At 36.8% G+C, this 21,797-nt stretch overlaps 2 protein-coding genes across 7 annotated transcripts; one reads left to right on the top strand and one right to left on the bottom strand.

The window, feature by feature from the left end:
- Positions 1 to 83: 83 nt before the first annotated feature.
- LOC140822875 (probable pectinesterase 8) lies at positions 84 to 2,665 on the bottom strand. Its single transcript, XM_073183810.1, has 5 exons — positions 2,230 to 2,665; positions 1,963 to 2,134; positions 1,679 to 1,885; positions 528 to 787; positions 84 to 388 (listed from the first exon to the last, which is right to left on the bottom strand). Exons 1-5 carry the CDS (start codon positions 2,628 to 2,630, stop codon positions 235 to 237), a joined length of 1,194 nt encoding a protein of 397 aa, XP_073039911.1. The 5' UTR covers positions 2,631 to 2,665; the 3' UTR covers positions 84 to 234.
- Positions 2,666 to 6,885: 4,220 nt separating this feature from the next.
- Positions 6,886 to 21,641, top strand: LOC140822874 (uncharacterized). 6 transcript variants are annotated; one of them, XM_073183803.1, is made up of 7 exons: positions 6,886 to 7,082; positions 8,900 to 8,977; positions 9,227 to 9,383; positions 9,708 to 9,754; positions 10,604 to 12,288; positions 13,223 to 13,415; positions 20,978 to 21,641. In XM_073183803.1, exons 5-7 carry the CDS (start codon positions 10,688 to 10,690, stop codon positions 21,188 to 21,190), a joined length of 2,007 nt encoding a protein of 668 aa, XP_073039904.1. In that variant the 5' UTR covers positions 6,886 to 7,082; positions 8,900 to 8,977; positions 9,227 to 9,383; positions 9,708 to 9,754; positions 10,604 to 10,687; the 3' UTR covers positions 21,191 to 21,641. The 6 variants fall into 6 exon arrangements, with proteins under 6 accessions (XP_073039904.1, XP_073039907.1, XP_073039909.1 ...); XM_073183806.1 differs by lacking the exon at positions 8,900 to 8,977 and adding an exon at positions 7,273 to 7,379; XM_073183808.1 differs by lacking the exon at positions 8,900 to 8,977.
- Positions 21,642 to 21,797: the final 156 nt, after the last annotated feature.

Here is a 21,797-nt window from a genome sequence, read left to right as displayed (position 1 = left end):
AATTCAACGTACCCTATGCACCGTTGGATGTGCCAAAAAGCATCCTGATGCACTATTTATTGACCATCAACTTATCTAGTGTCGGAGTTTTCCATCAAAATTCTTTGATTTTTATTTTAAGAAGCTTTATTGATGATGAATAATTTATAAGGATAAAACAACGTGATGGTTAAATTTGGGCAAGGGGATAAAAAAGAATACAGTTTCTACAATCTGAATCTTGTATAGACTTGTTCAGGCATAAGGTTGTAACCACTGATCAGCATCAATGAAGGAAAGATTTAGAAATGGTGAAGCTTGTGTGTCGTTCAGTCTTTGGACATAAGGAGCCCTCAGTGTTGTATTTGCTCCATCGCCCGTGTTATTGTATTCCGCATAAAACAGAGTCCTGTAAATTATGTCCAAAAAAAACGTCGTGATCGTCGTTTTTTCTTTTCTTGTTATTGAGTCTCGAACATAAGATCTCAATCATCATTCTATACTTTTATCATAAAGAAGATACGAGGTACACATTATAGGAAACTTACTGGTCTCTGGCTGGGTCATTGAAATCATTCCACCCCTCGGGAGCAATAATATCAGACATATTTGTTAATGAAAACACAACAGTGGAGAAAGGCCTCCAAGCTCGGCCGAGCCATATTCTTCCGGTCCCCCCTATGCTGCAGTTTACGAATGCGAAGCCACTGTTTTCTTCCTTCGAGGCCCGGCCATGTGCCGTCACCGCCCCGTTTATGTTCCTCGCACCGGCTGGTACTGGGGTGGCTATGGATGTTATATGGCAATTCTATACATAAAACATGTATAGTTTTATTAATTATATATACTCATGCATCAGCCATATAATATAAGAATAAAACTAATTCTTGATCTGTTTTTTTATTTTTTTTAAATGTAAACATGAACGATATATATTTTTATGACACCAATTATATATTTTCGTAAAACATTAAATTTAAATAAAATTGGGAATAGAAGTTATATCTCACGTAATTACGGTCAATTAGTTTTTTTTATGTACTCTAATGATTTTTTTCTATTTCTTTAAAGTAGTTAATAGCTGATGATAAATACCATTATTAATGCTACGAACTAAAGTCAATGTTGGATTGTCTCTGTTTGGTAGAGCGATCGAACTGTGGTGCTTGAGCTGCTGTGCGGTTTAAAAGACTTTAGTTGCATCATTACCACTAGCTATAGCTTTTGGTAAAGTGACAAGCGATTGATCCTACAGTCAACCTTCACCATACTTCATTAGGATCAAATTAGTAATTGACCCTCTCATGGCGGCGAAAATTATGTAAATTGGAGTGAAAAGATAAAGTTATTCTGGATAGGCCGGGAATGCTGGATAATCGCCGAAGGTAACCGGGAGGATGTGACGAGTAAGAAACCATTTTCATATTTTTTCGGTCTGGTGGTAGCCATGCAATGTGCATGAAAAATATATAACATATAAGTACGTAAATGGTTGCGCCTTAAATACATATATATGCTAATTAATTAGACACCTTTTTTTTTGTAATCTTATATAATTTTAGACATAGATTTGGATATTAATTATAATTCTTAATTAGAAGTTGTGACTCTCTTCATATACTAATTCTCTTTTCCATACTGAAAGTAAATAAATAGGGAAGCTAGCTAGTTGATGCATTGAAATAGTAACTAATAATACCTCATAGAATGACTTAGCATTTCCAAAGATGAAGTCGATTGAACCTTGAATATAGCATTCCTTGAAGTAATGGCGACCCCTGTCGTCGTGTAAAGTATCCTGAGCTCCGAAAAAACCGCAGCCCCAGAAAGCCGACTTGTCTCCGGAGACCCTAATGGCCACGGCTTGCGCTCCGACGGCTCCTGGTCCTGGAATCGGAGCCACATTCTGATCCATTCAAAATCATGAATTTTTTTATGGGCTACATATAATTATTACATAATTCTTGATAGGGGTTGGCATACCATGAAACTTATGTTTTTGGCAATAAAATTGGCTGCAAAGACTTGAACTGATCCACTGTAGAAGGTTCCATGAGAAGAATTGGCTGTGTCATTCCATACAATTGCGGTTGATGTATAACCTTGCCCTTGGAATGTGATGTTAGGTTTGGTTCTTGGAACTATGATTTTCTCACTGCATTTTGATCAGACAAGAAATTGCTTCACACATGCATCCATAAAATAAATATACAAGCAGAAAAAATGTTTTTGTTACTTAATTAGGATTACAAGTAAATTCCATTGTTGATCCAAATTATAGTCCTTCTTAGGCTCGAAACGTTAACTGCGTCGACCGCTGCTTGGACCGTGGTGAAGTTGCAACAACCATTGTGATCGACACAGAAAACCGAACTCGTGTTGGTGTCCGGAGGGGGGAAATCGGGCGGAAAATCGTCGCAAACCACCTTCGTGTTATTGTTTTGGTCGGTATGTTTGCGATGTCGTCGATGATGCGAACGGTGATGAGAACGGTGAAGTAGAACCGAAATCAAGGGCATGTAGGAGAATGTTTTAGAAGGGAAATGGACAAGGTCATTGATGGATAGTATGTTTTGTTCCAAGAAATTTGTGGATGCCAAGAATGCAATAAAGGCAAAGAAAATAGAGACACAAAAGGCTCTAGGACTCATTTTTCAATATTGGAATCCAATGGAAGCAAAAGTGAAAGAGATAATTTGATTCAATGGGAGCAATGTATAGTGGAAAGACAATAGCACTTAAAGTATAAGGCTAAAATTACATTTCTTGGAAGTCACTTTTCCTTGTGAAAATACGTAAACAACCTAACATTGCTTCATAACTTGGCTAGACAACATTCTTCCCACAATAGTCGCATGATACCCACTACTTAATTATTACACTATTACATAATTCGTGTCATAGGATGATAGGACATGTTTTGGAGTTAATTGCATAAGCGTCTTATCTGAATATTGACAACATTTCTGAGGTACTTGTCAACCTATCAAATATGTAATACCATATATTTCGATATTTTTTTAGTTTGAAGTAGCGAAATAAATGATATTACTCGATTTAAAAAGGTCTGAGCACGTACGTTGAAACCAGTGAACAGATGACGACTATGGCAAATCCGGAGAGCTAACTTCAAGAGTTGTTACCTGCGTCACGAATCAAAGGTAGAACGAAAAAGTTTGGAAGTGAACATCCCAAAGAGAGGAATGCTTGAACATCAAAATGAGTGTTTATGAGAGCATGTCTTATAAATGTGATGTCGTGAACTATTCATGCTTTCATAGAGAGTTTTGAGGATTAATGGGCTTGGTCCCATTTGTGCTAGTTAATTAAATATCCAATCTCAAGTAAATATTTATCCAAATATTGAATAATATATAACCAAATGCATCAACATATATAATTAAAGTTCATTTTCTTATATAAGTTCAGTCAAGATGACGTAACTCAGAATAACTTCTTCAAAATCACTGCGATGGATTACCCTCATTGAATAAATGAATATGCCCTATTTATACTAGAGAAAATATACTTTTTTTTTTCACTTTAAAGTTGTAGAAATTGAGTTTTAGGAAAATAAGATTATTTCCTAAACTTTCTAATTTCTCACGATGATTTCTCAGAAGGAACACGAACCAACCAAGGACCATACACTTTCCATGGTCTCCAATTCTTAGTTCCATCGTGGGTTTTCTCTTTCTTTTTTTTTTAAAGAAATTAGTTTTTAAAAAATAAAATAGATTGTGTGGTTTTGTAAATTTAAGGCAAAACGCCACAATCAATCAGTGTCCACCACTAATAGCAGAGAACACTGTAAAACTATAGCGTCCCAGCCACACATGTTGTCACGCCCCGAGCCCGAGCCCGCGCCTGCGTGATTGCACAATAGGTCCCTACAGCAACTACTTCGTATTCGTCCTCGCTTACGAAAATGATTATCCCAAGTTGATATAGAAGTCGATTTTAAGCCATTATAAACTCATTTTAAATCTTTCATTTTTAAGATGTGGGACAAGGGTATCACAATCACCTCTCCTTCAGAACGCGACGTCCTCGTTGCGGCCTGACCTCTCGATCCACCAGCACCGAGAATCTAGAGGTGTCTCCTACAAGTTCAAGAGGTGGCTCCCGTCATGTAGCACTTTGCCCCGCAGGTTCAAGAGATGGCTCCCATGCACGTAGCACTTTGCCCTGCATAGCACTTATTTTCCGGTGTTTCATACCCGTGTCCGGCTCTGATACCATTCTGTCACGCCACGAGCCCGCGCCTGCGTGATTGCATAATGGGCCCCTATAGAAACTACTTCATATTCGTCATCGCTTTACGAAAATGATTAACCCAAGTTGCTATAGAAGTTCATTGTAAGATATTATAAACTCATTTTAAATCTTTCATTTTTAAGATGTGGACAAGGGTATCACACATGTGCAGCTGCCAACACGACAGTGAATGTTTTTTTTTAAATATTATTTTATTTTTTTCGTTATTATTATTATTTTTTATTGATTTTGGACAAATATCTTATTAGTAAAATAAGATGACTAAATGCAAAAATAGAGTTGAAAATTTTGGAAAATAGATCATTTTAAATGGTGGGTTAATCAACCAATTTTTTTTTTAAAATAAAATATTAATTAATTTATCTTTTTGAAAAATGGAACTTATTTTTTTTAAAAAAAAATAGTTAAAAATGAGTTGGTTTATTTTCGAAAAAATGTATATGCATATCCATTCACTTATTTTTTATTTTATTATTACTAGTATTATGATTATTTAAAAAAATTGAAATATGAAATTATTGAATTTTCATAAGCAAAATTTTTGAATTTGTGCTCTTTTTATTTTTTAAACAAAATATTTTATTTATTTAAATATACTTTGATTTAGTTTTCAAAAAAAAAAGTTGTGTGTGTCTTGATCCACTTATTTTTTTAAAAAAAAAAAAATTAATGAATTTGAGCTCTAAGTTTATTTTTGTAAATGAACTAATTTGAAAGATTAAAAGTAAAAAGTGATTTATCTTTCAAATTAATCTACATACAAAAAATAGAAATTGAAGCTCAAATTCATTAATTTTTAAAAATAAAAAATAAGTTGGTCGACATACATACAATTTCTTTTTTTTTTTTTTTTTTGAAATCTAAATCAATGTATATTTTAAAAAAGTAAAATATTTTTTTAAAAAAATAAAAAGTACAAATTCAAAAATTTTGTGTACAAAAAATTCAAGAATTTTCATATTTCAACTATTTTTTTTATTACTCATATTACTTGTAATAATAAAATAAAAAATAAGTGGATGAATGCATATATACATTGTTTCCCAACCTAAAGAAACACATATTTAAATAAATAATTTTTTAAAAGATAAATTAATTAATATTTTTCAAATAAATAATTTTTTTAAAAAAATTGGTTGATTAACTCACCGTTTAAATTATCTATTTTTCAAATATTAAACTTAAGTTCCAACTCTCATTTTTTTACATATTGTCTTCATATTTTACTAATAAGATATATGTTAAATTAAATAAAAAAATAATAATAATGAATAATAAAAAAAAGTATTTGGCAACAGACGTTTTTGTCATGTGTAACTGCACATGATAGCTTGGACGCTGTAATTTTAGTAGATACATATGCTATAAAATATATTACAACGTCGGTCATTGATAGTTGTGTTTTACTTTGATTTTGCAAAACTCCACTATCGACTTTATTTTGAAATTAAAATTTTAATTTTTTTTTTTAAAAAAACCCTCCATTGGAGGTGGGATATGTAGGCTCTTATTAACCTCCAAATACACCTACCAATTTACTTTTTCTTCCTAATGCTCATTATCCATTTTAGGTTCCTAGTCAACCAACACATGCAATGGAAGAAATATCGATATGATAAACAAAATCAATATATATATATATATATATATATATATATATATATATATATATATATATATATTTTGAATGTGTCTTGCTAATAGCGGTTAAACACGTTACATATATATTACGTTAACATGACATGTAATACTTTTTATAAATGTTACGTGTGTAATATTGATAAGTGCAATATATATATCTATATATATATATATATATATATATATCTATATATATATATATATATATATATATATAAAATATATATAGTGAATGTGTCTTGCTAACAGCGGTTAAACACGTTACATATATATTACGTTAGCATGACATGTAATACTTTTTATAAATATTACGTGTGTAATATTGATAAGTGCAATATATTATATATATATTACGTTAGCATGACATGTAATACTTTTTATAAATATTACGTATGTAATATTGATAAGTGCAATATAATGTAATATATATGTAACATGTTTAACCACGGTTAGCAAGACACATTCACTATACATATATTTTACCTATCAATGTTATGCACATGTACATATAAAGATATACAACATGTTATTCTAACAAAACATATGTGTCTAATGGCTGGTTTAGCCAGTTATATTTATTTATATATATTATACTTGTTGTACACACTTATGCAGATATCACATATTATGATAACATAATATATGAATCTAACGACTAGTTCAACGAATTATATCCACATATATATGTATTACAACTATCAAAATTTTGTACGTACATGCATAATAAAAGTTATGAGACAATTTCATGGATTAATTTTGTGATATATATTTTTTATTTGAATCACTCATGAAAAATATGATTTTTTATTTTAAAATTATTAGTTTTTATTGTGAATATATACAAGATTAATTCAATAAATATCTACACGATCGTCTCACAAAAACTATATTCATGGAGTAAATGTTTGCTTTTTTTGACTTTGGGTTAAATTACAAAATTCGATAAATGTAATCTATCATAATATGATTTTATTTAATCCCCAAAATTTGCCACTCCAATCCATTTGCCTTTTTTCGAAACTGCCAGCTTCCATCAAACACAGATCTATGCATTTAACTACGCTTTCACTTCCATCAAAATTCGTCAATTCCGCAGTTCAATCTGCTTAGCCACACGCTGAACAATCTTCAGATGAAGGCGTAGAAGATTTTTATTCCTGCTTTGTCATCCATATAATAAATGGGTAGGAATTTTCATAAACGAATTTTGGATTTTTAGTGTTTTGCGTTGTGAACTAATCACTAGTATGAAGACAAATCTAAAAATTACAAATCTTTGCGTTTCCTTCTTCTTTATTCAAATTTTTTCCCCTGGGTTTTGGATTCATGTAAATGTTACGATTTCCGGACATGGTTTGTTGTCACTTCTTGTAGTTCGTGAAGGTTCTTATGTGAAGATTGTGGATGAGATCGACATATGTTGGGAAGTTTAGGAACCTAGTGTGGCAAAGCTCAGAACCACAATTCACGCATCTAAATCTGTATAATTTCTCGATATTTTAGCTTTATCCGTTTTACTCATATTTGTTCCCGTGGGAAATAGAAAAGGTGAAATGGGTTTCTGATTCGCACATCAGTTTTTTTGAGAATACCGCGGTTAATTATTTCTATGTGCTAATGGCTTCGATCAACTAAAGTATCGTCTTTTTGTTGATACACGCATGTTTATGGTAACTTTGAGTGTTTCATGCCAATAAATATCATTTTGGAAATTTTTTATACAAACGAATTGAGGTCGGCGAATTAATAATAACTTTAAATGTACAATGTTGTTGAACATGGCACATTCAGTATTTCTTATACACTTTGAAGCGAGTATATTTTTGTAGTTTGTCATAACCTATTTGTTTTAACCTTTAACTGTTATTATGCTACCACCAGAAAATAAGGTTGAGAGAGGTTAACTGTTTTTTGGTTCGTAAGCAGGATAATTTATTTTTTTTGCGCATGAGAGAAAGGTGTTCTTTTGGTGGCTACAAATATAAGGAATGTTGAGGGAATTTTAAGATCTGAAAGTCCAAGTTGATCAAAATTTTCTGTGAAATGGGTAAGATTGAAAGAACCATATTGGTTAATTTTGTCCTTCAAAAATGAAAATAAATAAAGGGTGAGGTTTCCTTACCAGTTGAAGTTGTCATGATATACCTTTTAAGTAGGTATGATCCTTGAAGGTTTCCTTACCAGTTGAAGTTGTCGTTATATACCTTTTAAGTAGGTAGGATCCTTGAAGTTAGAAGTCACCCTGCATTTAGTTCAAATGTCAAAACTATTATCTGGTCCTGCATGGGGTACAGAATGGTTGGCCAATCTGAAACATTTACATTTAATTCCTCTTTCCTTAGTATTTTGCTGAAACTTTCTAAATCTATTGATGACTTTGAACTTTTTATGCATTTCATCTTGTTGAATTTTAATTTGCTCCACTTTTGCAACCATATTATAACTTTTCTCTTTTATTTTCTCACCAGCAGAAAATTGACAATATATCTGTCCAATTCTTTCTAATGAAATCATTTATAGGTTTTAAGCCTCTTCTTTTTCCCATATGACAAATAGGAGGTTCGTCACAAAATGCCATTAGGATGCATTATGATTGAAATGGTAATACCAAGAATCTGCTTCAATTTTATGCTGCTTCCTAATTTGGATTCACTGAAACATCAAATTTTTTTACGCTGCTTGTATTATGAGGGATCCAGAAATATTACATCTGTCAGCACAATGGGGTAGATCTTATGTGGAAATACTCTATGCCTTTTAGTAAGAAAACTTTTTAGATAGATTACAAAAGATATTAATTTTTTTTACGTTGTCTATGATAAAGTGACTTTTGACAGAGAGGCCATATATGCTGAACTGTATCACTGTTTATTTATTATTGAAACGGCAAGAGTTGGAATAAAAAATTTTACAAGTAGGAGAGTTGGTCCATTAATCATTTGTCACCTCTTCTATGGACTATGCTTTTACTGATTTAGCAAATTTTTTCTCCACCTGACAGCATTCATTGGATTTTGAACTCCTGCATAGAGCGTTTGGATGCCAAGTGGGCTGATGTGCCATGTTCATCAACTCAAATGTAACCTTGCCTAGTTAGTAGTGATATTTATAGCTTATTTTCTTTTTCGATTTTAGCTTATTTGGATAAAAAAAAAGTAGTATTTGTTTGATTCAGTTAGTATTCAATGGGCACCATTATCCTATTTGCTTAAGTTCCTTAGTTTGATTCTTTGTAATGTGGTGCATTACAAATGCGATCAGCAGTTTTGCCATTGTTTTTGAAGCTATATAATAATCATTTAATACATTGTAATTTTTTTTCTTTCAGAATGATTTGTTTGTTTTGTAAACCGAAGCTGATACAGAGGCGACCATAGCATGAAAAGAGCCTGATGATTGGTGGGATTTCAGTTACTTTTTCACCAAGGACTCACCAATGATCTAAACTATTCCGAATGGTAAACATGTCAAAATATTAATTTCAGGTAAACACGATTTGTCTCATATTGGAGGTAAAATGAACCTAAGTTAATTTATTATGTCTTATTGTAATCTCTTTAGTTTTGAAAACTATTAAATTAGAAATCAGAATTGACACAAGAAAAAAGTAAAAAAAGACACACTGATAAGATGGCTGTGTATAAAATGAAAAATTGAATGATATAATAAATCATTGAAATAATGTTAACGTGTTTACCATGATACCTAAAATTGATTTCTGTGTCTTGAACAGTTATTTGTAACTAGATAATTCTACATTTTTATCTTCCCATGGCCTGTCAATATTTAATTGTTTGCCAATTTTGCAGATCCAAGCTGCTTCTAGAAATTCTAGTTTTTGGATTTCGGAGTCCAGGTAATTAAATTAGTCACAATGACCTTCCTTACAAATATATATTTATAAAAAAATTTTGACAAATAATTTTCAGGTAAATATAGCTTTTATTTTGACAATTTTTTTTGAAGTTTTTCCCTTCACGCTTGCCTTATTCTTCATCAATCGTCTCCTGTTTAAGAGTAATTTAGGGGAGAGATTGATTTGTAACATTGCTTTGAGAAATTTTGACATGAATCTGTTTTGTTTAATAATCACTTATACTTTTATTAATATAATGGTTCCCCACACGGGATTGGAGAAAACAGTGATTTCTAAGTCTAAGATCAGATTCAGAATACTTCAAAATGTTCATGTTTTACTGTTTAGATCACTGGGGCAGGCATTTTGATGTTTGATCGGCATAGGATTCCCAACTGTGGACCATTATTCTATTGAAAGTTCAGAGCTGGCAAGTACCATTTATCATGAAACTACTGTACTGGATCTTGCCACTGTATTCGCGGAGTTCATTCCAATACATATGTGGTTGCATAGTTGGGATTCAAATTAACTATACAAGGAAGTGTCATCTGTTTTCCTTATTTCCTTCTTCTGAAAAGATATGGAATTTAATTACTTATATTTACTGTTGAATGTTTATTATTATTGTCGTCGTTATTATTTTCTGCAGTCCACATTTGTAATGGAAAATATACTATTGATTCTTATTTGTTTCTTCGTTATCATGGATGGATATTCATTTATGAAGTATGGGGTATATGTGAAGCTAATGGATTTTTCCTTGTGAATATCTACTTCATTTTTGTAGATACAATGTAGTTTTATTGGTTAATTGGTTGATGCGAAAACCTTTCTACATGTTTTCAGGATGGCCACTTCCTTCAATTTTCTCAGTGCTGGTGGTCGATGTAGAGTTAATTTCATTGATGAGTGATTGTCAAGTATCTGGAAATGAGCCGGTCGCCGTCATTTTCTGTGAAGTCAGAACTTGCATCAGAAGTTGACGAAAAAGCTTTGCATCAATGGGTAGTTGCTTTTTGTATCATTAGGTTTGATCTCGAGCAGGGGCAGCTCATTGAGGAGTGTTATCCACCTGGCTGTCTTACCCAAAATGAGGAGCTTCAAGTTGCTTTTAGTTCGTTCCCAGATTCAGTTTCACAGAACCTTAACCGATCAAGTATTCATGATTGTATCTTCTTCTTCCGCATAAGGAGGCATGAAAAACCTCCACTTTCAAACATTGGTCCATCAAAGACTAATGAAGTAGATAATAACTTAATATTTCAAGGGCCATTGTATGCGGATTCGCAAAAGGGTAAAAATCACTATAACTCAAGATACCTGTATGGTTTTGTGTTTAATAGGCAGAGACATGATGAGAGGCTAAAGCGGGGAGGTGAACAAAAATCTGTTGTTATTCTTTCTCACAGTCCATACTCTTGTGTGTTTAGGCCTTTGCTACAAATTATGGGCCCTTTGTACTTTGATATTGGAAAGAAAGCACTGGCTCACATTGCTAGTTGTGTATCGATGTGGCCTACTCCTGTACCTGGTAATCTTATGGTGCTTCCTATTGGGAATGCGTTACTGAAAGTGAACCTTCCTCCTTCTCACAGTTTGCCATCAGATAGCGGGATTTTTGAAGACTCTGCGTCCTCACTGGCCCCCCTTCTCCCTTCAAATCTATCAGTGCCACAGGGTTTATTTCATGACTCCGATCTTTTTGGAACATTCCGGGGACTCTTGATGCATCTTTGGAAGCTCTGGGAAGTGTTACTCATTGGGGAACCCATTTTAATCATAGCACCGACCCCTCCCCAGTGCTGTGAAGCAGTTGCTGGTCTAGTTAGTTTGGTTGCCCCATTACTTTTCAGTGTTGATTTCAGGCCTTACTTTACAATACACGACTCTGAATTTTCCATTTTGAACTCTCTCCCAGAGGGGGCCGCTTTTCCTCCAATGGTTTTAGGTGTCACAAACCTCTTTTTCTTAAAAGCACTGCGTAATGTGCCTCACATAGTTTCAGTTGGAACTCCTGTTTCACATTCTAGTCGTCTTAACATTGATTCAAGGGCTTCAAACGGGGGAATCTCTGCTCAAGAAGAACGATTGAACTTCCGACATCTTTCGGTAAGGAAGTTTACTGCTGCAAACTTCTTGAATGCAGTAAAGTTGAAAAGAGATGGTCCTTTGTGTCTAATGACAGAACACAAAGAAGCTGTATGGTCGAATTATGCTTCAGTGACAAAGCCAGATACCTCTATCTTGAATAGACTTGTTGATGCTGGATTATCTCCAAGGGTTGAGGAGTCGATGTCAGTTGTTAACAATGATATATTACGCCGCCATTTTTTGGAGCTGACCACGAACTTTTTGGCCCCTTTTGGTCCATATTTCAGAGCAAATACTCCTTCTGAAGGTTCATCTCCATATGCTGATCCACCTTCTCTACCGTCTTTCAGTACTGAGGAATTCTTATCAACTTTGTCAGAAAGAGGTCCTGGAAAGTTTCTACTGAAGAGAATGAGGTCAAATTGGCTAGATCTCTACAGGTACTGAATAATGGATAGATTTACACCTCCTGCTATGAGAAGGGTTTCCCTTGATAGATAATTTTGCAATTTTCGTTTAAAATATCCATGAAGAGAACACCCTGCCTTGTGGCAATATCTACTCATCCACAATGAAGTTCACTATAACTTCTTCAAATTGCCATTTTTTTCCTTCTGAGAAAATAGTTTTATGCAACCTAATTGTCCAAAATTAGCACGTTTCCTTTATAGTTTCTCTCTCTAGTCTTTAGTCTATTCCAATTTTTTAAAATTTGAATATACTCTTTCCAGCCAGGACAACTTATCATCAACTCATCTGAAGCAAATGGATATCTGACACTGATCACCTTCTTCAAAGATAATCCCCTTAAACAATATTTTCCGAAGTTGCTCTCTGCACAAGAAATGCAGACATCCACTATCTTTTGTGCCGCTCATATGAACCCTATGGAAAAATTATTACGTTTTTGCCCATGTGCCCTTTTTACCTAAGTTTTGTGAAGTTTCTGATACTGCGGAGACTCATCCCCCACAACTAGACCTGAAACATTGTTGAACGGTTTTGGAACCAGTCTTCTTTCCATCAAAATTATTTTTACATCGAAAAGAAATGTTTATCACACAAAGTGTTTCTCCTCATGTTACATCTTTCAGAAATGAATTATTTTTCATGTTTGGCAATCATGCAATCGCTTTGGTTTATCTATTTCCTGCTAGTCCACTTCTTTGTGTACTCGTCATACATCTTTAAAATGAAGGGTTTCAAAATGTATATGGCTTCTGGTGATGCCTTGTCCTCATTCTTAACTGCCCAGTCCTAAATTGTCAGTTTTGCTCTTGATATCCTTCATTTATATGTACTTAGATAAATGATTTGTTTAGTCGATATGTTTTATTACTTTCTAAAATGGATATTTATTTTACATTAATGCAGGCGTTTCTTGAAAGGACACAACTTTCTGCCATGGTTCCGTAGAAAACGTGCTGTTGCTGAGCAAGAACAGTATAAAATGTGGAGACAAGCTAGAATTAAGAGCAACATAAACCAGTTGATAGCTCGGATGTCAGAATTGGAAATTGTTGATTTCTTCAATGCGATTGAGAGAAACCTCCAAGGAGAAATGCTGGTATGTTTCTTTGATTCTTTCTGTAATTTCTAAAAAAAATATTAACTTGGGAATATATTGATTTGCAGAGGATTTATCTCGTGCATATATTTTCCTGAGTCCCTTCTCTTGTTTCAAAATACTGTGCTGCCTTGTGTCCTTTTGCTTTTCCTTCTATGATTTTTTCATTAGAAGATAGTATTCAAGCAATCTTTATTTTTTTCCCTTTGTTCTCATCTCCCATTTCTCTTGTTTGATTTTTCACAAATAGTGGGATGTACTCGATAGTATTCTGGAATGGGTTTGAATGGTTCAGATGTTTGAAATGCAATTGAACGTGCCCTACTAGACGAGTAAATAAATGCATAAAAAAAGTAGAATGTGAAAAAAAATACACAAAATTTATAGGGATCAAAATCTAAATTCTCATGTTCTCTCTACCTCCTATATATATATATTGTAACGTCTATATGCAAAGACATCACCATCTATTCATCTCATCTGTATGATATGTGAGTGGTTGGCTATTCAATTAATGGAAATTGAAATTCTAAGATAGTTCAAAATCTTTTGGTTTGTTAATCTTCTCATTAATGCAACCCATCGTATATATAGTCTAACATCATGTCTGTGTGAACTCTTTTGCAACTTATTGTAATTTATACAAATCAGTCATTCAGTTTACCATTAGATTTGTCTTTATCAGTAAACACTAACTTGTAACGTAGATGTGGGATTTGTTCAAAAAGGTCCAAAGCCCCATGTCCTTCGAGATACATTTCATCATCCATTGCCTCCTTGTTACGAGCCCAAATCAGAATGTTGGAAACTTGGGTCCATTGGGCCCAGACACAGCAAAGGGCCCAATACCCATTGAGAAACCCAAAATAGTAAATGTGTATATGAGGAGAAACAAAGGGGAAAAACGTGTATGGGAAGGGGGGGATTTAAATACTAGTTAGAGGAGAGGAGAGAGTATTCAGTTATATATTCTGTTGAGGGATCACTAGCACTTGCTAGGGGGAAAGTCTTGTACAGAGTGTTTAACTCTGGGATCTCATTTCTTTATTGAATAGAATATTTCATTTCAGTATTTGTTCTTCATTTCTGGAATTACCTTCTTGAGTAATCTAAGATCATAACATTGGTCCGACCTGCCGGATTCGAAGGGGCGATAGAAGACGATGGCCAGCACCAGGAACGGCGCAAAGTTTGAAACGATGGAACGGTCGGTGAACGGTCTGCAAGAGAGTATGCTGCACGTGCAAGACAGGCTAGAAAAGCTGGATCAAACCCTCGGAAGCCTCAGCGAACTGGGAATATTGATGGAACAGTTGATAAAAAAACAGGGAGAAGGAAGTGCTCACGGTCAGTATGACAAGTCGGAAAAGGAGCAGAGTGCGGAGGTTCCCGATGAAGGACGACGTGAAGTAGTCACAGAAGAGATGAGGATGGCCTTAAGGAGGATTGAATTACCTGTGTTCGAAGGAGAAGACCCGATGGGCTGGCTGGGGAAAATTGAGCAATACTTTGATGTTCATGACACCCCGATGGGGTGTAGGCTCAAATTGGCTTACATTTGTATGCAAGGATCCTCAATCCATTGGTTCCGCTGGATGAAGTTGAGGGTCCCCAATATGAACTGGGATCGGTTTGCCGAAGAACTAATCAAGAGATACGGTGGATACGAGGCCAACCCATTTGAACTCATGGCCTCGTTGAAGCAAGGACAGCAACCAATCGACACCTATATTGAACGCTTTGAGGTGTTGGTTGCCCAGATTGGTGACGTTCAAGAAGACCAATGTCTGGGTTACTTTATGAGTGGATTGCGGGAGGAGATTAGGAGGAAGATGATCGTTCACAGCCCACGAACGGTGGACAGAGCGATGCTCTTGGCAAGAGGGTTAGAAGTCGAGTTGTTCGGGAAGGTGATGGATCGTGGCAGAAGCCAATCTGGGCTTGGCTCAGGTGTGGAACAGAAAGGGCCCTTTAAGGTGACTAGGGCTAATCCGGCCCAATCCACTGAAAAGGATAGCCCATCTACTAACCCATCATCGCGAATTATCGCGAGAACGACGGGCCCAGGAGAAGGGTACTCACACAGACCTTTCTCTCAGACCTCTCACGGGGGAGGGACGCGATCAAGCCCAGGTGGGAGTGGTGGGGGAATGGCGAGATCGCCAGTACCAAAGAATCGTGAGGGTAGAATTATATCACACCAAGAATATCTGCATAGGAGGGAGAAGGGGTTCTGCTTTAAATGTGGAGAGCCATACCACCCTCTACACAAGTGTGCGAACAAAAGTTTGAGGGTGACTGTACTAGCTGAGGAGGATGAGGGAGAAGGAGAGGAGGGGCATGGGGCAGTGGGAGGAGAGTTTGACAATCAGGAAGGTGAGGTTGAAGCATGGACAAGTGCCCAATCACTGAGTACAATACGTTGGAGCTGCCTTTATACTCGATCAGCGGAATTAACCAGCCACAAACATTAAAAATGAAAGCCAAGATAGCAGGAAGGGGAGTGGTACTGATGATCGACAGTGGTGCGAGCCACAACTTCATATCAAGACAACTGATTCATGATGTGGGAATTAAAGTGGATGAGGAGGTGAGATTCTGTGTTTGTTTGGGAGATGGGGGTCGTGTTGCTTGTCAGGGATTGTGCAAAGAGGTGGAAGTGGATTTGGGGCTCTGCCAAATACAGATCCAGGGATATTTGTTTGAATTGGGTGAGCTTGATCTCATCCTAGGAGTTGACTGGCTCCGAACACTGGGAGATGTCACGCTCAATTGGGCCAACATGGAGATGAGGTTTACGTGGCAAGGGCAGCCCGTGGTTCTAAGGGGAGACCCGACTCTTAGCCGATCTGTGGTATCACTGAAGTCGATTGCAAAGGTACGAGAAGTAGAATTCAGTGGAGCGGTGCTACTTAAATGGAAGGACAGTGAACTGAGCAAGCTGAGGGTTGAGCAAGGAGACTCCAATGGGGCATTTGACCAACTCCTCTCGGGATACGGTGGTGTGTTTCAGGAGCCCAGCGAGTTGCCTCCTCACCGACTCCAAGATCATGTCATTAACATCAAGGAGGGGTACGGTCCAGTTTCAGTACGCCCATATAGATATGCCCATCACCAAAAAGACGAGATAGAAAGGATGGTGCGAGATATGCTCAAGTCGGGTATCATACAGCCGAGTGGTAGCCCATACTCCAGCCCTGTAATTCTAGTAAAAAAGAAAGATGGCAGTTGGAGATTCTGTGTGGATTATAGAGCATTGAATGAGATCACCATCTCCGACAAGTACCCCATTCCAGTAGTCGAGGAGTTATTCGATGAGTTGCACGGTGCTAAATACTTTTCGAAGTTGGATCTCAGGTCGGGGTATCATCAAATTCGAGTGCAACCGGAGGACATTCCAAAAACGGCGTTTCGAACACACGACGGGCATTACGAATTTGTGGTAATGCCCTTTGGGTTAAAGAACGCTCCAGCTACGTTCCAAGCCACAATGAATGAGGTATTCCGCCTTTATTTGAGGAAGTTTGTTTTAGTTTTTTTCGATGATATCTTAATTTACAGTGAGGGGTGGAAAGAACATTTGAAGCACGTGGAAACAATACTCAATGTGCTGCTAAGCAACAGCTTGGTTTTGAATCAAAAGAAGTGCCAATTTGGGTTGAGTCAAGTTAGTTATTTGGGACACATTATCACTGGTCAAGGGGTGATGGTGGATCCAGATAAAATAGACAGTGTTAGCAACTGGCCAAGACCTAAGAATACCAAAGGCTTGAGGGGATTTCTCGGGTTAACAGGCTATTACAGAAGGTTCATCAAAGATTATGGGAAGATTGTTAAACCACTCACGGACCAGTTAAAGAAAAATAATTTTTCTTGGAATGACATGGCAGAAAAAGCCTTCCTCGAGCTTAAAGGAGCTCTAAGCACGGCCCCTGTTCTGAAGATGCCCAATTTCGACAAGGAATTTATAGTGGAATGTGATGCATCGGGAGGGGGGCTCGGGGCTGTATTGGCTCAAGCAGGCAGGCCCATAGCTTACTACAGCAAGGCATTGGCTGACAAGGCATTAACCAAATCCACTTATGAACGTGAATTGATGGCATTGGTGTCAGCAGTACAACATTGGCGCCACTACCTTTTGGGACGCAAATTTACTATAATAACAGATCATAAACCGCTGAGGAATCTCCTACAGCAGTGGATCACCACCCCTGACCAACAATATTGGTTGGCAAAACTACTTGGGTATGAGTTTGAGATTAAGCATAAGGCGGGGGCAGATAATGGGGCAGCGGATGCTCTGTCGAGAAGGGAAGGCAGGGGTGACTTGATGGCTATCACAAGAGCAGAATGGATAGAGATAGATGAGCTAAATAAATCAGTTGGGGAGGACCAGGGACTGAGGAAGGTTATAAATGACATACGAGAAGGAAGCTTGAACAACAGCCATTACACAATAGTAAATGGGTGTTTGTTGCACAAAGGCAGATTAGTAGTTCCACAAGCCTCCAAATGGGTTCCCCTATTGTTAAATGAATTCCATACGACACCAGTGGGGGGTCATGCCGGGGCAGTTCGCACTTATAAAAGGGTGGCAAGCGACTTTTATTGGAAGGGAATGAAGAAAGCCGTAAGCAAATTTGTGGCTCAATGTACCGTATGTCAAAAGCAAAAGTATGAGGCCACCAAACCTGCTGGATTACTACAGCCATTGGGTCTACCCGAGGCAATTTGGGAGGACTTAGCCATGGATTTCATCACGGGACTTCCAAAGTCAAAAGGGTATGATGTGATACTGGTTGTCATTGATAGGCTATCCAAATACGGACATTTTTTGCTATTAAAACATCCCTACACAGCAAGTACAGTGGCGGAGGTATTTATCCAACAAGTTGTGAAATTACACGGGGTCCCAAAAACAATTGTAAGTGACAGGGACGCTGTGTTTATGAGTTTTTTTTGGTCAGAAATCTTTAGACTTCAGGGAACGCTACTGAAAATGAGCACAGCCTATCATCCGGAGACCGATGGGCAGAGTGAAGCGCTGAATAAATGTGTTGAGACCTACTTGCGTTGCTTCTGCTCGGAACAACCCAAGGTTTGGGCTCAATGGCTACATTGGGCAGAATATTGGTACAATACTTCCTATCATACTTCTGCAGGGATGACTCCCTTTGAAGTTGTCTATGGACGAAAGCCACCGAGCATTATGAGGTTTACTTCGGGAGAGACGCAGGTGGCAGCGGTGGCACAAGCATTGAGTGACAGGGATGAGCTCTTACGGCAGCTCAAGTTTAATCTTGAGAGAGCTCAGCAACACATGACAAAGCACGCTAACAAGAAAAGAAGAGAGGTTCACTTTCAAGAAGGGGACATGGTTTACTTGAAGTTGCGTCCGCATCGACAGAATTCAGTTTGTTCACGAGTGGCGCCAAAGTTATCCAACAGATTCTATGGGCCGTTTAAGATCAAGAAGAAGGTGGGATCAGTGGCTTATAGGTTGCAATTACCAGAGGGCTCAAGGGTGCATCCGGTATTTCATGTTTCATGTTTAAAAAGAGCTGTGGGTAACTCTGATGTTGAGATCAAACTACCTAAGGAGCTAGACACTGATTTACTTCTGACTTTTGAGCCCAGCATGATTTTGGCAGGGAGAATTAAAGTTGTATCAGGCCAACCCTGTGAACAGGTGTTAGTGGGATGGAAGGGACGGTCGGAAGAAGAGGCTACATGGGAGAATTTCGAAGACTTCAAAGAGCAATTTCCAGATTTTCGCCTTGAGGACAAGGCGATTTTTGAGGAGGCCGGTATTGTTACGAGCCCAAATCAGAATGTTGGAAACTTGGGTCCATTGGGCCCAGACACAGCAAAGGGCCCAATACCCATTGAGAAACCCAAAATAGTAAATGTGTATACGAGGAGAAACAAAGGGGAAAAACGTGTATGGGAAGGGGGGGATTTAAATACTAGTTAGAGGAGAGGAGAGAGTATTCAGTTACATATTCTGTTGAGGGATCACTAGCACTTGCTAGGGGGAAAGTCTTGTACAGAGTGTTTAACTCTGGGTTCTCATTTCTTTATTGAATAGAATATTTCATTTCAGTATTTGTTCTTCATTTCTGGAATTATCCTCTTGAGTAATCTAAGATAAAGAAATGAGAACCCAGAGTTAAACACTCTGTACAAGACTTTCCCCCTAGCAAGTGCTAGTGATCCCTCAACAGAATATGTAACTGAATACTCTCTCCTCTCCTCTAACTAGTATTTAAATCCCCCCCTTCCCATACACGTTTTTCCCCTTTGTTTCTCCTCGTATACACATTTACTATTTTGGGTTTCTCAATGGGTATTGGGCCCTTCGCTGTGTCTGGGCCCAATGGACCCAAGTTTCCAACATTCTGATTTGGGCTCGTAACACTCCTCCTGTACCGATGGGCCATATTCTCTTGATAGACTTAGAAATAGACAATGAGAAAGCGAACTCATGGAAACTGATCGGCGGAAACAAAATTCAATAAAGGATGAGCAGTGTTGGAGCCCTTGCCCTTGCCCTTACCCTTACCCTTACCCTTACCCTTGTGAGTAATGTTAGGTATGTCCAAATAAGAAGAATGTGGTTGGTAGTCGAGATATATGTTAGGACTCAACATTGGTCAGGATTGCAGGAGGAACACGACATATATTCCTTTATTGATGATGCACTTGCAAGTGGGCCAAGATAGAGACATTCTCGGCGTAGGATCAATAGGTTGGGGAAGTGGAATAGAGAGACTGGAAGCATCCATTTCACTTTCAGAGAATTGAAAATATGAAATACGGAGGAGACTCGAAGACAAGTACATCTCTGGATGTAAAGTATTGATAAGACTTCGAATCATTATGATATCCCTCTTGGGTATGAGAATATCCATAAAATGCATACTTGATAGATTGAGGAGATAACTTATCAAGACTAGTCGAAGATCTTGAACAAAGTATACGTATCCATAGACTCTAGAAATCGAGGAAAATTTTACCGTAATAAGATACAAACATGAAAAAGTAATATATCCAAGAAGGGATGGTTTGTTTATTCAATTTTACAGTTGTGCCAGTAAGGGATTTGGTGAAAATCAAACATCAAGTAGTAGAAAACCAAAAAGAAACATCATAGGGGAAAAAATGAAAAATTATTACTGTTTGCGGATGAACACTTCCAATTTCACATGAACAGTTGTTAACTAATTTACTATTCACGTGAACCAATGCGCAATTGTTTTTTTTTTATATATAAAATGGGGGTGTACATATTTGGAAGAATGCAAGAGAAAACCTTGAAAAGAAGTGAAAATGATATAATTGAAGCTTATAGTTATAGGTTATCTCCTATATAAGGAGAGAGAGGATTAATGAGTATACAGAGGTGTTTACCTAATTACCCATAACCAACAACACTTTAAAATTATTTTTTTGAAATAATGTACTTTTTCTCTGACATTACATTGCTAGTGGCTGTTATCATTTGTGTATATCATATTTCCTTGTATGTATTTCCTAATTAATTTCATTATCTCCCAATGTAGCATGGAAAAACAAATGAAGATACTGAAGATGTTTGCATGAAATTGAAGAAAGATCTGCAAATTGTATTTAAAGTTCTTCCAAAGGACTTGCAGCAACTTCTTATTATGAACCCCTGCAGGGCATCTCTTTTACGAGAAAGCCTCGACTGCTCAGATCTTCCCGGGCATCCTGTTCCAACAGGTGTTGATGTATGTTCTGCTGAATTTCAATGACACGCAGAGATATTTGCAAATACTTGTGTATCAGCATGTATGTACAAGACCATTGTCATGCGTCAAGCAGGACGTGGAAGAAGTTATAAGTCTACATCACACTGTTGGTATTGCGGGAACTCTTGATACCCCTTTAGGTCAGTTTTCATCTTGAACTGCTCTGACAATTTTCGCCGAGCACCATATTTAATTTAGCCAGTCGAGAACGAAACAAATGAATTATACGAATTTAGGAGCTCATATAGTTCCAGGGGTGCTGATGAAAGAAGGAACCTTTAGTCATTCAAGAGAAGTTTCTGTTGTCTTGCCTTTTGAGTCCCAATAATGTCATTTGTTGTTTTGTAGCATCTGGCTTTGATTATAGTGGAACGCTTGTTTGAGGTGGATGTTGATTATACGTATAAGGAAATTACTTATCGGAGTTATTTAATACCAAGGGGATTGTTAAGTACATTCTTTGTAAAATTACGTAAAAATTTAAATTATTATTTATTATTTATCATTCAAGAGGAAACATTTATGGCATTCACCTTACATTCTTAGAAAAATTTATATAATATGTATATATTTTTCAATCGATGGGGAATCTATGGTATTTCCACCTGTC

Source organism: Primulina eburnea, chromosome 2 (genome assembly GCF_022965805.1).
Source record: "Primulina eburnea isolate SZY01 chromosome 2, ASM2296580v1, whole genome shotgun sequence".
Classification (NCBI taxonomy): domain Eukaryota; kingdom Viridiplantae; phylum Streptophyta; class Magnoliopsida; order Lamiales; family Gesneriaceae; genus Primulina; species Primulina eburnea.
This window is presented reverse-complemented; position numbering and strand designations above follow the sequence as displayed.

Bases quoted from the DNA above. Each gene is read 5' to 3' on its own strand.
- LOC140822875 (XM_073183810.1), bottom strand. From the start codon at position 2,630: ATGAGTCCTAGAGCCTTTTGTGTCTCTATTTTCTTTGCCTTTATTGCA. The intron at 1,886-1,962 runs GTATGCCAACCC...TGAATGGATCAG, and splicing joins CCAAAAACATAAGTTTCATG to AATGTGGCTCCGATTCCAGG. The intron at 788-1,678 runs GTATTATTAGTT...TTTTATGTATAG, and splicing joins ATGCTAAGTCATTCTATGAG to AATTGCCATATAACATCCAT.
- LOC140822874 (XM_073183808.1), top strand. From the start codon at position 10,688: ATGAGCCGGTCGCCGTCATTTTCTGTGAAGTCAGAACTTGCATCAGAA. The intron at 12,289-13,222 runs GTACTGAATAAT...ACATTAATGCAG, and splicing joins AATTGGCTAGATCTCTACAG to GCGTTTCTTGAAAGGACACA. The intron at 13,416-20,977 runs GTATGTTTCTTT...CTCCCAATGTAG, and splicing joins ACCTCCAAGGAGAAATGCTG to CATGGAAAAACAAATGAAGA.